Source organism: Pelmatolapia mariae, linkage group LG14, assembly GCF_036321145.2.
Source record: "Pelmatolapia mariae isolate MD_Pm_ZW linkage group LG14, Pm_UMD_F_2, whole genome shotgun sequence".
NCBI classification, from domain to species: domain Eukaryota; kingdom Metazoa; phylum Chordata; class Actinopteri; order Cichliformes; family Cichlidae; genus Pelmatolapia; species Pelmatolapia mariae.
In genome coordinates this window covers 6,605,008-6,622,448 of record NC_086239.1, presented here as the reverse complement: position 1 = coordinate 6,622,448, position 17,441 = coordinate 6,605,008, and the positions used below count along the sequence as shown (strand labels likewise).

At 40.3% G+C, this 17,441-nt stretch overlaps 1 protein-coding gene across 1 annotated transcript in view; it reads left to right on the top strand.

Annotated features, from left to right (window-relative positions):
- The window catches only part of zgc:153039 (uncharacterized protein LOC767698 homolog), a 75,753-nt gene that overhangs the window by 34,874 nt on the left and 23,438 nt on the right, over positions 1 to 17,441 (top strand). The window contains exons 8-9 of the mRNA XM_063493133.1: positions 2,792 to 2,874; positions 12,227 to 12,351. Coding sequence (XP_063349203.1) covers positions 2,792 to 2,874; positions 12,227 to 12,351 — 208 coding nt within the window. The remainder of the gene's footprint in view (positions 1 to 2,791; positions 2,875 to 12,226; positions 12,352 to 17,441) is intronic.

Below are 17,441 nucleotides of genomic sequence, written 5' to 3'. Positions count from 1 at the left end.
CAACTTCCTTATCCCGTCCTCTCCTTTTTTTGTTAAGTCTGTTGCAAATGGATTTGGCCCGTTTCTGTCTGTGTGTATAGCCGCACTTCTGTGCGTGTGTGTGTGTGTCAGGGGAGATAAATGGCCGTATTAGTCAGAGTTCCTCGATGAAGTGATCTGACGGAGCAGAGGCAGACGACTCTGGTACGAGTCTGTTCACTCACTGACAGCCAAAGGGTTAACTTAAGTTAGATTAATCTCTTTAATTAAGAGTCAGTGACTGTGGAACCATAAATGTGTAATGTTCTTGTGTGTGTGTGTGTAAAAGGGACAGTAGGATCACCACGTGTGTGTTGTTCTGGTTGTTGTCACTCATGCATGCTGCTCACTGCTTAACCTTGCCACTGTCCTATGCAAACTAAGTGATGGATGCGTCAATTTTTCCCAACACACACACACACACACACACACACACACACACACACACACACACACACACACACACACACACACACACACACACACACACAATCACACTCAAAAGAAGTTCTTTGTTTTTCCTCCCTCTGTCCCACACCTCTTCCATTTCTTTCTCCTCTCTAACTTGCTAATGTCTAACTCCTTCACCTCTGCCCTGCCTCTCTTCATCCTTTCCATCTCCCTGCTCTGCCGCATTGATTTGACTTTAAAGTCGCGCTGATTTAATTCCAGTCCTTTACCAGCTGTGAAATTTACTCTTAAACTCAGATCCCCCTCGACCGCCCGCCTCGTCCCTGCACCTCCTGTCTCTCCACCGTGTGAGTCTCGTTATCGTCTCCATAGTCTTTCACCAGTCTTACCTCTGTTGTGCTCAGCCACCACAGGGTTCAAAGCAAATACCATCATCGCCACACGATGAAATGTCGTGCAAGCTATGAGACGTATGTAAATGTATGTAAATGTCTTTCAATAGACCATACAGGCCTGTAAGGTATTAAATAGAGTGACGCGTCGGCTTAGTTTGTCTCCCTCGCTGTCGCCTGCCCACTCGCTTTCCCTCTCTCTCGCTCTCCCTTTTCAAAGCAGACATTTAGTTAATTACATAAATTTTGTGCAAATGTCAGTAACGGTAGAAAATACCATCCCCAGTGAAAATCAGATCTGTTCTGTGCACTTTACCATCATCGGTTATTATTTATATCTGTTGCTCTTGGAAATAATATAAAAAATGGAAAGAAAGCAGTAACAGAACCTAGCGAGTCGGAGCGGGATTGGCAGTCGCTTCCAGGAGGGGTTTGTTTTTTAAATCTCATAATGTGTTAATATCTCCCTACTTGAGTGTAATGTTCAGAATTTAAAGAGTGACAAATTAGATCGTCAAAGGGACTTGGATGTACTTTCAGTAATACATACCAGCAAAATCTTGTTTATGGTCATTGCCTCGACTGTTGCACATGCAGACTGCGACAGCCGCACCTCCATTTCAATGTACTAATGGCTGCTCTACACACCCCAGGTTACGAAAAGCAAGAGGTACACAACCATACAAAACGACACTAAAGCGTGGTGCACACCAGCAGTTATGACTTAGCTTTTCACGTCACTCACATTCATGAGGTCGAAAAATGGCACACATAAACTAAGCATTAGACCAAAGGCCTGCAACAGCCACAATGACTGACACCTGTGGCGTATACAGCGAAGGAAGTTCAATACAGCCAGGCTTTCTTTGGATCAGCTGCTGTGACAAAACCTGAAAGCCCAGTGAGGGATAATGGATATCACAACGTTAGTTATCAGCTTTTTCTGCTATCCAAGCTTTCTATTTCTTCCTCACATGAAAAGAGTCTTTTTGTGCACCATGTGACTCTTCCACACAAATAATCCCTGTCAGTTCTGCCTACGCCAGTCAGAGATGATGACAATGATAAAATGGTGAAGCAGAAAAACAGTGTTTTTTAAGCTTTTGTTATTTTTACTGCAGTAGTTCTGAATAATCAAAACACAGATTAAAAATGATGAGTTTGCTCATTAGAAGCTGCACATTAGTGACACAACTGAAACTATAAACTGGATATATTTAAACATCAAATGTTACTTTCATAGTCTACCAAAGGTGTGGAAATTGCTTTAGTTTGTCAGCACATCAAAATAAAATTCATTATTCGACTCATTGAACAGGTCTTCCTGGTGTGTGAATGTATGTAAAACATTTATACATTTTCTGCATCATTTCCATTGACGGTGTTGGGCTTCATTTGGTGGTGTTAGTAAGGTGTAACTCAACAAACTGCACATATACACTGTATTTCCTTAGCAGAGAATCTATACTGCAGAGAATCAGTGAAAACATGAAGCCTCCTGCTGATTTTGAACTGAAACTTAATATAAATAAAACTCTGAGCAGGTTATATGTTCATAGGCATTAGTTACCATGGTGAGTTAGCCAGTTTAAAAAAAAAAAAAAAAACGATCAATTTTTGTGACACTGAAAACTTTAAGCTCAACATAGCTTGCTAACCCAATAATCGTGATTCTTAGTACACCCCAGTGCTCTGCACTTGCTATTTAACTTCCCCAGATATCGACACTGTGTCAAGCTGTGTCCCCTTTTCTGCTTCTACGAGCACATTTAATAGATAACACTGTCTATTAAAACCGAGAAAGGCCATTCGTTACAATCTTTCACTGATTAAGCTGTTCTGTTGACACATGCTTTACTGATGTGAGCATGGAAGACTGTTGTTACGGTGATGCTGCTGCTAAATATTTTAATACTAAGATTCAAAAGGTCACTGTCTTTATTGTTTTTGTTTTTTTCTCACGTCTGCAGGTAAGGCGCTGTGGCTGGCTAAGAAGACATCTCACAGTGGCAACCCCTGGGTCTCAGTGCTGATCTCCTGGTTCCTAGTGCAGGTTAGTAGTGATAAGCAAATCAGTATCAGCAGATAAGTGCACCTTTATATCACGTCAAGCAGTACTGCTAAATAACTGTAAGTAAATGTTTTGTAATCAGTGTGTGGCCTGAGGAGAAAAGAGTCTAATGTTAGAGTTTGTCCCGTCAGCTTCATGTTTTGTACAAAACCAAATGAGGAAACATGTTTTGAATGGCAAAATTAAAAGCAAAGAAATGCTGTGTCAAAAATAAGAGCTTCAGTGATCAAACGTCCAAACAAGACAACACTAGCCTTAGACTTGGCTTTCAATATTTCACTGAAATCAGTAACATTCTTCTACGGGAGATATAATTCTCAGTACATAAGGAAGGTAGAGAACCTTCAAACAAGCCAATATTATTTCTGTATAATTAATGCAAGGTTGGCAAGGTAGGGGGACAAAATCATCGGGAATTCCTGTTGTTTGGATTGTTCAGTGTTTTTCAAAGAAACTTTCCTCAGGCAAGAAGATCAGAAAGTCCTCTCTCCCTTCAAACTAAACTTATTCATTCACCAGTTCAGCCTGAGCAGTTTGATGTCTTTGTTTTCTATCACTGCTCAATCTGCATCCACGCATACCTGTCATAGTGCTGCTTAAATTTGTGCATTTGCATTAAACAAATGGCACCTGAAGTCAGTTATTCTGTCGACTAATGCGTTCCAAAGGCGTGCTTCTGCATCACTAAAGTCTCTTTGGTTTAATAGCGTTCAGTGAATTTTCCAGAAAAGTACAACTTACTTACTTTAAGTAGTTCTACTGTGTTGACTGGTAGGTGAGGATGCTTAAATTTCCTTTCCTTCCCTGTCTTTTATTAATAACACTTTAAAAATTTTGATAGACAAAGAGATATAAATAAATAGAGAGACAGACAGACAGACAGACAGACTGTGGGATTTGCAGAGGATAGCAGCTGGGAGGAAAATGGATCAAGATGAAATGCATCTCACTTTTGTAACATGGTTACAGACTGCTACCACAGAGGCAGTATCTGTCAGATATCTGACAGTTTATAATGTTATTCATAACTGCTGCAGGCATTTATGTCCCTTTAGATTAAAGTGGACCCATTATGTGTTTCTTTATTTTTCTGTCATATATATTTTGTTACAATGGTGGCTGCCAAAGTTTCAAATCGAGAGGCCAGTGGATGTAAATGTAATCCCTGTGAGCCAAAAGGTCAGGCTTCAGACTTCTCACTTCATTTCTCCAATCTAGGAAGAACATCCATCCCTCTGTTCACTCATTTTTTTGCCACTGTTCTGGATCCAGGTTGCAGGAGCACAAGTTTAAGCAGAGAGGCAGAGAGCTTTCCTCCCTCAGCTCTTCTGAGGGGGCTAGCGAAAAAGATGTAGTCCCTCCAGTGGGTCTTGGGTCTGCCCCTGGGCCTCCTCCCAGTTGGACATGCCTGAAACACCTTGCATAGGAAGGACAAAGGAGGCAACCTAGTCAAATGCCTGAACCACTCGAACCCCCTCCTTTCAGTGCGGAGGATAACATCTACACTCTGAGCTTCTCCCAAATGGCCAAATTCCTTTCTACTATCATTAGCATGGTGTTAGTCTTCAACCCAACTACTTCACTTATAGTGTCGCAGTTGTAAATAAAACACAACCACATTAGTATGTTGTAACATGCATACTTATTTATTTATGCTAAAACATAAAAGCTATTTCAGACACGGTTACTCGGGAGACTACAATACGAAGCTCAAAGTGCAGCTGACAAACAGGTGGCAGGTGGTGGCTGCTGTTACATTTTGCCTTTCTTCACACTTGGACCAATCTATGACTGCATGGATGAACCTTTCTTCAGCCTGATGGGGCTCACATTGAGTCTTTGCTGTTAATTCCCACCGCACACACCACAATATCATGATGTCAAACACACATGCCGTGGAAGTAGTGCTGGGCGATATGACGATATATATCGTGTGGACGATAGAAAAGTGTCTATCGTGCCATTTGTCTTCTATCGTTTATATCGTACTAACCCAAATTTTATAAATTATTACATAAAATATATAATTAACCCTTTACAACCGGTCGGAGCAGGGACACTCCGTTTTACCTAACTATTTTTAAATCCCTGTAGAACTGGAACCACGTAAGGTAGTGCAATATTTTTTTTTTTGCATGTAAAACCGGAGGAGTTGTACTTACATCTTATGCCATTAGCTTGTCCTAGGTCACGGTTTCCTTCCACATATAACTTTGCATAAGAAGCACTTGCAGCAACAAAAAGATAATATTCCAGAAACACGCTTTGCAGACGTTCATAACACTTCCTACGTTGGCATATACGTCAGCGCGAACTATCGCATGTCCGCCATTACCTGCCCGAAACCGGAAGTGACGTCATTTTCGCGAAAGGACCTTATAAGCCTATGTTGGTGTTTTTAAAAGTCATGTTTTACTTTATGCTTTCCTGTATCTTTTCTGGGATGCTTGGAACTCAAATTACACTGTTGGAAATAGTTTATTTTGATGCATTATAATATTTATTTTCATTTTTCCTGTAGTATATAAAAAATCAGTGTATCTCGAAAATAAAACTATGAAGACACTCAAAATAAATTTCTCGTGGTTGGAAACTTTTGTATTTACAGTTTTGAGGGATACGCCTCTTAATTTTTTTTAACAAGAAATATATGTAAATATATTTTGTAATTTTTTTGTAGTTTATTGCGCTACAAGTTTTTGCAATTTATGTAGTATGGACTTAATGCATACATATTATTAAAATTTGGGCTATAACAGTTGTATTGATATATGGAAACTTGAAATGCTCCCACAAATGGCACTACAGCATGTAAAATGTAAAGATAAGCTCTGGCGGACTTGGTTCTATGGTAGGTCTTAAAGGGTTAAATAGCCTGTGGCAAATATATTAGTGTTTTCTTCTCACTATACATGCTCTTAACTTTATGCAAGAAAAAATAAAGTATAAAAAAAATGATATTTTTCGCAAAGAAACTCCATCTCGTGGTTTGCGAGCTGGTGCTGCTGTACGTGCACCCGGATTTGCGACATACTTTACGGTAACTCAAAACAAAGACTGCACCCTTGGCACTCGCTGTTTACAGTCTGCGTACTTTCTAGATGACCACAGGTCAGGTGGTATATCGTGATATATATCGTTATTGTGATATAAAATAATTCATATCGTGATAAATATTTTTTCCATATCGCCCAGCACTACGTGGAAGTGTGCTTTTTAGGGCTTTGTTAATAAGCAGATGTTTAGTTCAAGTTAATCAAGATAATCAGGTGTAAAAGGCTGTCAAATGAATTCAAAACCTTTAAGTGGAATTAACTTTATACAACTTAATCCATTCAATTCCTTTAAGCCTTCAGCTTCACAGTATAAAATACACAAACTATTTAGAACTGTCCAAGAATAAAAATAGGGAGGTGGAAAACATTCAGAAGCATTTTTGACAAGCAAAATTATAAGTAAACAAGAGTAACTTATCATCTAATTGATTCACTTCCCATCTGGGTTCATTACTAGCAACAACCTGATGTGTAGGTGATTAAAGTGTAGAGGCAGCGCAAACCGAACAAGACTGAACAATATCAGAGCAGCTGAATGGAACAAACTGGCACTTTTTTCCCACTCTGACCAATAGACAGCACATAGTGTTTTTCTCTTCTATTGTGTCACCTAAGTGGAGGAAAGAAGCCAATTTAGACCAGGAGAAAATATTGGCAGAGGAGAGGAGGGTGGGGATAGAGATGAAGAGCAGGCGGAGGATCTTAGAAGCAAATAGGCCTGACTAAACCATCATTATCAGAGGTGAGTGTTAAAGGCTGAATGGCTTGTCATTATTTGCGCCCTCTCTTTTTCTCACTCGCTGTCCCCCTCTCGTCCCCTTCTCTTCATCTCCGGCACTCTCCAGGAGCGGAGGAGGAGCAATTAGATGGAAATCGTTAGCTGCGTCGCCGCTGCTGCCATCATCAGAAATCATTGACTCCTGTCCTCTTTCTCCCTACCTCTTCCTCCACCATTTGAATGATTCACTGATGACAAAAGTCTGATTGTAATCTTGCCTTAAACTCTCATGTGCCGCGGGATTGAAAAGGAAGGAGGAGGGAAGAGGGAGGCAGGGGCCTTGCTTTGATTTTTATTGGACTTCTAAGTAAAGGAGAAATGGTCGGGGAATGCAGGGAGAGAAAAGTATAAATGGTTGAAGAGAAGATTGAAGAGCATAGGGTTGGATGGTGATCTGAAAATATAGGCTGTAACCCAAGAAAAATAAATGGTATGAAGTACGTATGTCACTTCCAAAGGACGTCAATAAACTTGGCAAAAACAAAACAAGATGAACCAGACAAAGCCGCAACACCCTGGCACTTCCTCCTTATGGTGGTCATCAACTTTGTCACACACTGCTGTGTGATGGCGTCCCACTCTTCAACCAGCATTTGTCATATGTCAACCAACGTGGTTGTGTTGAACGCTCTGGCTATAACAGTACGCCCAAGCTGATCCATAGTTTTGATTCTACTGTCCAGCACTAATCGGGCACTGATGTGTTGTTGGGACAACTTAAATTGTTGTTGTTGGATTCAGATCCAGCTTTTATCACTGTTGATCCTTGACTGGTCATTTTTACACTGCCGGTGATGTTTGTTAATGTTTGACCACAGTTTTAGGCTTGTGTTGAAATTGAAAAACGGTCCAACAGGCCAGGCGTTTGGTTTCAAATAATCTCAATGGAATCTAAAATCTTGTTAATAAACGTGACAGATGTGAACATTTTTGATGACTCATAGGCAGCAAACCAACCACTGTGGCAGTTGCTGTCTCTGACAGCAAACCAATTTGCCAGTCACAACCCTGATGGTAGAGAAACTTGACAACAGGTCACTTCAGTCAGCTCACTGGAACAATTCAGACGGATACAGACCTGTCGATAGCCACCAGGTGTTCTCCAGACGGTAATCGTAAATCTTGAGTTGGATATAAGAGTTGAGGGGGGCTATGTTATGGACGTAGATGCAAATTTAATCTGAAATGACTGCTGATGGAATCTGTGTTATCATAAAACAGTTGTTTGAGTCTTTAACAGCCGATGGGAGAAAGCAGAGCTCTGTACAACAAACATCTTTCCTCTTTGTTGGTGTAGAGGAGCAGTTGCAGCACAGACGCTCACCTCCTTGCCTCTGTGATGTCTTTATTTTTGATGTACAGTTTGACTGATGTCAGTTATACTTTGCTCCCTGGTTACCTTACACACAAGGAAACTCCAGAGTTTGGGACCAGCACCGGTCCAATCATTTGACATTCTAGTCTGTATTTGAGTGTTAACGTGATAGGATCATTTTACGTTTTATAAATACTAATATACTAAATTGTACATGTCTTCATAGTCAAGTTCTTTTATAACCCTCTTGAATAAAGGTGAAAGTCTTTACTTCTTGATTGTTTTAGTTCAAATTCACTGTGGTGTTGTACCGAATTGTCTCTGTCCTAACCCATATGGAAAAAGATACAAACTTTTAAGATTTATATATATCTGTCTTGTGTGAAACTTGTATGAAAAGCATACAAGAGTGAAAACAGATATAAGATCCCTTGAAAAATTATATAATGAAACTTGTATGTTTTGGATACTTACTAAAACTATATATGAAAGTAATGAGAAAGTGGCCACTTTCATGAGTAAATCATGTAAGCCTTATATGATTTACTCATGAAAGTGGCCACTTTTATGAGTAAATCATATAAGTTTTTACTATTTTTTTTCCATATGGGAACTGATGGACCCAGTTTTCTGCATCTGAACTCAAATACACACTTTAGAATGTGCTGTATGATTGTTACCTGTAATGCTTAGCCATTTCTGAAAAAGCACAGTTCTGCAGTAAAAAGCATTACTCAGCTTTTATTCTTTTTATTTAATAAAAACGTGTGTGTGAGCCCTTACACTGCAAGGACCTGTGTGGCAATTAATGCACACTGCTCTCCAGTAAAAACAGTCTTTTAAATCAGCGCATAATAGCGGGAGAGGTGGTGTGTGTATGCACACACAAACGCAACTCATTCACACTCAGTTGGTGTGCTGTCAGAGCGGTTGTACTTGCAGGCCTGTGTCTGAGTTAATGGCTAATTAATGCTCTGGTAGAGCCAGCTCCCACGGGTGCACTGAAGAGACACCCACTGACTTTGACTGTCAGAGGTCAGCAGTGCTCCCTCACACACTTTCTCTTTTTCACTTGTCTTCCTCTCTCTTCTTTGTCTTCCCCCACTTCTCCAGCCTCACTGCTCCCTCGGTGCATCTGGTGACCTGTTCTCCCCGCCTGTCAATAATGTGACATCATTAATTTCAACTCCCCACCGTTACATTTTCTACCCCTCTCTCTTCCTCAGTGTACATCTGCCTTATGGTGGCTGCTATCTCCCCTCCACACATACCAATAATATATCCTTGAGCTCATGAATATGTTCCCCAACTCTGGCGAAGTTTCTCAGTAGCAAATCATAAAACACACAATAAAAGGAGAGATAGAGGCAGTGTTCTGTGTTTGTACAGTACAGCAGTTACCTCCTTGGTCTGTGCAATCAGCCCCTGCAGCTCACAAACACATATAAAAAGCTCACTCCATGATGATGAAACAACTGCAGGTAATGTTTCATTCGGCACAGAAGAGCTAATGACGGTCTTTACCTGAAAGATTTACTTGTGCTGTTCCTCCACCAAAGTGAAGGTGAGGTGCTTGAGGAACGGAAGGTAGCGGTGGGGAAGATATCCATTTCTGACAATTTAGTCGCGTTCGCACCACAATTCAACAGAGATTGTTGCAAATGAGTGTAATTTACACACTGAATGAACAGCTAAGCTATGGTTTGTGTGATGGTGATAATGTGTTGTGAAAGTAGCACACATGTATTACTGTGACATTAGAGTTTCGTTCAAATGAATGATAGTTGAGCTGAGGGGGGTGGGGTGGGGGGGGGGGGGGGGGGTGATCATGTGTGTTTATTTTTAAAGTGTAGTTTCATGTCAAATATATCTGAGATAGCTGCTTGTAATATTCTCTTGGATGTGGATACAGTTGATATTTACAACCATAAAGTGCAACATAGAATAAATTAAATAAATGTCACACATTCAGTGTTATTTTATAGTTTTGATGTCTTACATGTTGTTGCAAATAATAAAATAAAGAAATGGACAAGTAGTTTCCATCTTAAGAAGTCTCTCAAAGTAGAATGGGAGCCAGAACCTGAACCATCCCGTAGCTTTGCTACTAAAGGCTCAGATTGTTTGCTGCCCCCCCCCCCCACACTCCTGTTGCTGGATGTTTCACTGCCCCAGTTGGCCGTTGCAGATGGCTGCCCCTCCCTGACCCTGGTTCTGCTAAAGGTTTCTTCCTATTAAAAGGGTGTTTTTCTTTCCCACTCTTGCCAAGTGCTGCTAAAAGGAGATCACTTCATTTTGGGGTCTTCTTTCTAATACTGTAGAGTGCTTAGCTTGCAATATATACTGCTGTAAGGTAGCTGTTTTAAATTTTCTCCTTATAACTAAAACTGAATTGAAGTGAATAAAAAGTTTGAAGCATTTACCGAAAGAGCAGGAAACCCTCAGAATTGAGTTTTCAGTTTAGCACAGTTGTCTGTGAAGCTTTTAGCTACTTATAATTTAATAATGATTTGAATTTCTGATCTTAAACTTTGCTATCAGCATTTAGTGGCACATTCTGCAACTTGTAGTTTGAGACAAGCAAGTAAAGTGAGTATTAGTCTTATAATTGACACATTTTAACATTTACTCTTAGCAGCTCCTGGCCCAAAGTCAAGAACAACATAATTTGGTATAAAATTAAAATTGTGCTGTAGATTTGTGCATATAACTTAGCCTTTTGCATTTCTGGTCTAAATGTAAATTTTTCTTTTTAAATTAATTTTTGGTTAGATGCCTGAAATTATGACTGCTTTAGGCATTTTCACATTTTATTTTCCACCATTTAATAAATATGTAAATACCCCATTTTTGGCTTTTGTGTTTTAGGGAATACAATGGCTAACAAATGGCTAAATGAGCGTTCATAAGTTGTCCGGGATATTCTACATCATCACATCTAACACAGAGATGACCTGTGACAGTCATTCAAAAAATAATGTTTTTTCTTTCACAGCTTAATAGTAGTGTGTTAATTCTAGGTTGATTACAAGCTACTGGTAAAATGAGGGAGAAATATATATTTAAAAGAAGATGCATATGCAGCAACAGTCTAATACTCCAGTATCCAAAATGACCATTTCTAGTCCACATTATCAAGTGACACTAAGTCCAAACATTAAGCTATGTCATTGTAATTTATTATGCTAAGTAAACTGTTGTCAGGTGAAACAGTCGAAGCTTTTACTGTCTTTAGTCGTGACTTCCCCGTCCCAACATTACTCGCAGTGAATTGCATAGAGCCTTGTTCACACATTCTGATATCAGGGAACATGGCAGGGAGCAGGGCTTATAATGAGGTCATCATTTCCCTGCTCCATTAGAAGTCAACTAGTGCACCTCTGTAAGAAAGGGTGAGTCTCATACATCTATGTGCTGTCATTATTATTAGATGTACGGCTCTCCCCCTGAATCGGCCGCTGAGAATATAAAGTGCAAGCGGATGTGGCTGTATTGTCACGTAGCTGCCATAGCTAACATAGCTGCCTGTGTGAACAGCAGGCTTGATACCATCTTAATTAAAACTCAACATTAGCCTCAGTAAGTGGCTCCCAAAGTGGAGCCAGATGACCACCTGTGGTCCTTCCAAGATCCCCAGAAAAATGTAGAACAGTTGAGTTTAACGGTGTCTTGCTCCCTAGATGCTAGTCTAATCTATCCTTTATGTCACCTCTTTGCCACAGTGGAGCCAGATAATCATATCTCACAGCAAAAGGGTTTCTTGGGACCAAAACTCAATTACCTAGGGATCCTTGACTTGAAAATGTATGGAACCTCTGCCCTTGTTAAGACCTCACTTTAAAGCCTCTGAGACGTTTTAGCTCCAACAATTCTTAGATCTTGTTTCTCTGATTGCTGGTATTATTTTATATATTTATTTTTGGTTATTTTATATTTTTGGAAAATATCCAGCTAAGAGGCAAGCAAAGCTCAGATGTATCAGAGCAGCTGACATGGCTTTAACTTCATATTTTAGATTTTTGGAAGTGAAAAGTTGTTAGGCGCTGGAAAAAAAAAGTCATAAAAAAAGAATTAAAATGCACTGTTCTGACTGCAGAATGTAGTATTGCTCTAAATGCTAATCTCTTCTCTTCTCTGTTTGCCTTCCCCCCTTTTTTCCCTGCTTCTTTGTTTCGGTCATTCTAGCTGGTCCTGTTTTCAGGGAAGCTCAACACCATCGCCAGCATTGTGACCATTTTCTTCCTGCTGGTGTACGCTGCTGTGGACTTGGCTTGCCTTGCCCTAGAATGGGCCTCGGCACCTAATTTCAGGTACACACACGTCTGGTAATTTACACACACATGTAGACAGAGATTCTGTGCCATAATAAAGGCTTATGGCTTTTTTTTTTCTTGCACATGTTCTCCATCACGTTTTCCTGACTCACTGAGCACACTGCGCTCCCCATTGTATTTTTTTCCCTCTGCTATTGTTTATGTATATGTGTATTTGGAGGTGGTTGTTTGCCAGCTGGATGCTGCTATAGCGACGGTGTACTAATTAAAAGACATAAAACTGGCCACTGCTTATAGCCCCATATTGGACAGGGACTGACAATAAAACTGTTTGTTTTTGTGGAGGCACAGCCTGAACTGGATGCTCAATCTACAGCGTGTGGAGATGCTTAGAGATTTAAATTTACAATGTTTGTGGTGTGTGTGTGTTTGTGTGTGTGAGAGAGAGAGTGTGTGTTTGCTGTGTTTGTATTCCTAGGATGCTTGCAGTGATTCTGATTTATAAAAGCTCCTGGAAACCATTCTCACATAACAGTAGCACAACTCTGTGTGTGTGTGTGTGCGTGTGTGCGCGCGCGCATGCACATCCCTGTCTCGATGACATCATGGCACAGCCAGGCATTTGATTCGATCTGCAACTTTTTATGACTCATTTCATATTTTCTTTGTGAGGTGTTGATGGTGTCACACAAAAAATCTCTTGGAAAATCCAATAACCTGTATTATTGTTTTTTTTTTTTTTTTGTTTTTTTAAAGATTCATACTTTCTCCGCTGGCTGTGAAATACATTTCCAACGTGTTAACTGCCACTGTTTTTATTTGTTATGGGGGAAAAGGAACTGTTTAAAAACCACACATCGCTTTATTGTTGTGACAGATTGCCTCCAGCGCTGCATTTGCTGTTATATATTCCTCCGCAGTGATAGTTGGAAATGAGGCAGAAGACATGTTAGAACACTTCTGCCCACATCAAGGACACATCAGTCAAGTGAAGCCGAAATCGGGATACAGCAGCAAACGTCAAACATACTGTATGTGAGGAAAAACAAAGAGGTTGATAAGTAATTCTTGTAATATTGGATCTGGGCGCAGTGGGATTTATTCAGCTGTTATCTGAACATTTAGGTGCACAATATGAGTGGATTAAACTGATGGCTGCATATTGGAGCTGAGCACCACAATTATACTCCTGGAGAGCAGTTTAGGCATTGAATTCGTCACTTAAGGACATTCACACAGAAGGAGAGCACTTGTAAGATGATGTTCTTCAACAACAGCTGCTTCTATTTTCGATATTGAATGGAACCATTTATTCGCAATAGAACTATTGATCGGGACACGGTGAAGGTCGAAGATGAAGCGACGCCTAGGAAAATAACAGAGAAATATCATTAGGTGCCCCTTCAGTGAGTCTGTCTGTCCTGTGGATGAACTCCCAACTCCATTGTACTGCATTGCAATAACAGTAGCTATGCTAATTGTTGTTCTGTTTTGCAGTATTGGTTCACATGGTGTAGCAACAAATGAAGCGGGCTTTCACTTACTGAAGCTCTTGTTCGCTCGACCCTGCAGCTTGCATTAAATCTTGCATCTCTAAAGCAGCAGAGATACAATCATCGCCAGCTGTTGTCCATGATGTTTGTGTTTGAGTGTGTCCGACTACAGTACAACATCCTCTAGGGAGACAGCTGAGCTGTAAGGATTGCCACAGACTTTATCAGGGGTATAAGCTAGCTAGAAGCTGGCTAGTTAACAAAATAATTGCATGGGGATTTTTCACAAATAAACTGATTAAAAAAAATAGAAATAAAATTTTACTAAACTGAGTTGCCAAATACTAATATGAAAAACTGATATGTGAGGAATCCCTCTGGTAATATTGTTTAGAGGCATGTGGCATGTTTTTTTCCAGCTTTTTCTTGCGTGCATACAATGTGTATTTACTGCAATCACAACAGAATAAGTCCATATCTATAAAATACCTACGAATGTGTTCATAACTGCTTTGAATAGACTGCTGTCCAGGCCCTTAAAGTGCAGAATTAAAAGACTGTGTCTGTGAGAGAAAATTTTATTTGCCAGCATGTTGATGATTTTTCTGTAGGTCTCAGATAACTACAAAGAAGCAGCAGAAATATAGACAGATAGCAAGTGTCTTTAGTAACGTGTTTGACCTCCATCCAAGTGTGTTCATACTTGACAGTTTCCCATTTAGCAGATTAACTCAGCTGTTTTCAAAAATCTCAGTCTGAAATCCCCATTTCTGAATATTACCTGCTGAGTCAAATGAAGTCAGTATGGCACAGAAAGGTTTTAGAAAGCTTCACGGATATAAAAACATATTAACATGAAAAAAGGCAAGAAATCCAAACAAAGATTTTATATAAAATGTACATAAACAGAGACCCTGAGAAACAGAGACATGAAGCAGAAAAATGCAGAGAAATAACAGAAGGCTGATCTGATACTGATGAAGAAACTGTGCATCTGCTCTGTAGCTGTCTGCTCACTGAAGCTAGCTGAAGCTTCTCCTCTTAGCACACCTCCGCTGTGGTACCATGAAAAGCACCACTGCAGTTAGAGTTGGTTATCACGACTTAGTAAGAACATCAGTTAAAAATGCACCTTTAATAGCTTCTTGTAAGTATCATTCGACTTTGCTTCCCTAATATTTTAAGTTTGGTTATATTCCAGAAAGATAAAAAAAAGCTACTTCCTCTTTTTATCTCTGGAAACTGCTGCATGACCAACAGTTCAGCATTGGAGGATCTAAGAGTGTGAGTCGGTGCATAAACATGACAGACTGTCAGAAATGTAGCATGATCTGAGGCCATTTGAGGTTTATATTCTGTAGGATACTTAGAGGTCAGTGAAACTCTGTTAAAATGGAGCTTTGGAAATTCACTCAAAAGAATGTCTTCTATGGGGGAAAGTTTTCACTTTGTAATTTGGCGGAAATGTTTCAAAGCTGCGATTCCTTCATCTGTATTCTTTCAAATTAGCAATGGCTAACTGCCACAGGAGTGCACTGTGGACACCAGTACACACTGTATACTTTAGTGAACAACGGGTTGCTCAAAAGTGAGTGTGAGAGAATAAATAGCTTTGAGTGTGCCACACTCAGTACCAAGTGTTTCCTCTGGTGCCCTCCATGTAGAGTGCTGTGTGCTATCTGCTCATGCCTTGTTATCACTATGTGACCGCTGGCAAAGGCTACAGGACACAAAGTTAGCCTCAAAACTTTTCCCACTATCCCCTCTCTGTTGGCCGAGGGGACCAAGGCCTCCGGAGCTGATAAGATGATGTGTGCCCCCCCCGCTGTTAATTCTGTTAGTTCACTGTTGCTGTGTCACTGGGCAAATTTGAACGCCAGTTGTTTATGTGTTTATTCGTTCAATTTTTTTTGTCTTTCTCTGTGCTCTCTCTCTCTGTGCTCTCTGTCTGGCTCTCTCCCACATCTCTTTCCAGGCGAAAAGAATTAAAAGCCATTTAGCGCCGTCTCTCCCCCTGAGAACTACTCTGTAATTAGCATAACTAATTTAGCAGAAATATTTCCCTTTCCCTTAAATTTGCTGTTGCGTAGGGGAGGGAAGGGGGCTGCAATTATGATGTAGCGGAAAAGATGCCTGCTTGTTAAGTGCGTCTGTGTGTGTGTGTGTCTATATGCGTGCGCGCGTGCATGTGTCTGCACAGAGAGAGTTAAGGTATGCAATTTTAGAGCCTGGGTGTTTGTCTGACATCCCCGTCACGCTTTCTGTTTTGTTTTTTTGTTTTTTCTGATCACTGATGTGTGAGTGCATGTGTGCGCTTGCTTGCATTCCCCTTTATTGGTGTGTGTTTGAAGCTTTATCTTTATTTATGCGTTTTTGTGGGAAGAGGCTTGTGTTGGCCGCGGCTTTATTAGCAATGGCCCCAGCTGCGTGGAGTGGTCCTGCTGCTGATGCTGCACAGGCACCAGCCACTTGAACTAGTGGCTTAAACACGCATGAACACATGTGCATGTAAAACACACATACACACACACGCACACTGTATGGTAGGGTCACTGGCCAAGAATCAGGACTCGACTGTGTGCTCTGCATCGATGCCAAAGGGTGTTTATGGAAGGCATAGAACTCACAGATGCAGTGACCTTCATTTAGACAAAAACTAACTTTTACCAGCTTGTTGCCATGTGATGCCCAAATTACAACTGTGTTCTCTTTTATCGTCTTTGTAATAACGTGTAAATTGAGCAGCCATCAGCTCCAAAAACAAAAGCTGGGTCAGTCCTTTGTCCAAATATGAGTCAGCCTGTGTTATTAAATGAGATTGGGGTAGTGTAAAAATCCAGATGGAAGGTCTGGATGAATGAGAGAAAATAGGTTGTTAGAGAGTCATTATCTGTTAATGGAGGGATCTGACTTGGTGATGGTCCAATATAAAGTTGCCTCACAAAATTCAGTTTATTGTACGAGAATAAAGCATAATTTGAAGTAGATCTATATGTTTTATGTTAGAAATCTGTATCAGAAAAAAGTGTGTAAGTTACACTTTAAAATTAATACATTAAAGTAAACAGGCTAACCCCTGCATGCTGCAGGTGTCACTGTTAGAAATAGACAGGGTGGGTGCTGTCAGCCTTCAGCAAATTACAAGATATCTGCCAAATTTTAGTCTGTTTTCAATTTAGTTGAGCTGTTGCTGTGTAAAACAACTGGGAGCTAGATGGGAGCACATGAACAGATACATTTTCTTTAGTTTTAAGTCAAGTCAAGTGGCTTTATTGTCATTTCAACATGTGTAGTGGTAGAGTACACAGTGAAATGACACAATGTTCCTACAAGACCATGGTGCTACATATGACATATAACAGACAATCAGCACAGGACTACATAAAGTGCAATGTGCAAAAATTGCAAAAAAAACCAAAACAAAGACAGTGCAGACACAACAGTGCAATAGAAATGTGCAAAAGACTGAGCATTGTGCAGAAGGTTACTGGGTGTATGAAGGTGCGCATGTGTATGAGATGAAGAACAGTCAGTTTGCTTCTTAGGTGAATCGAAAGGTGGAAACGGTGTGCTGAATGCTGACCTGTACTAACCTTCTACTGTTTGCCCTTAAATTCTATGGCAACCATTTGT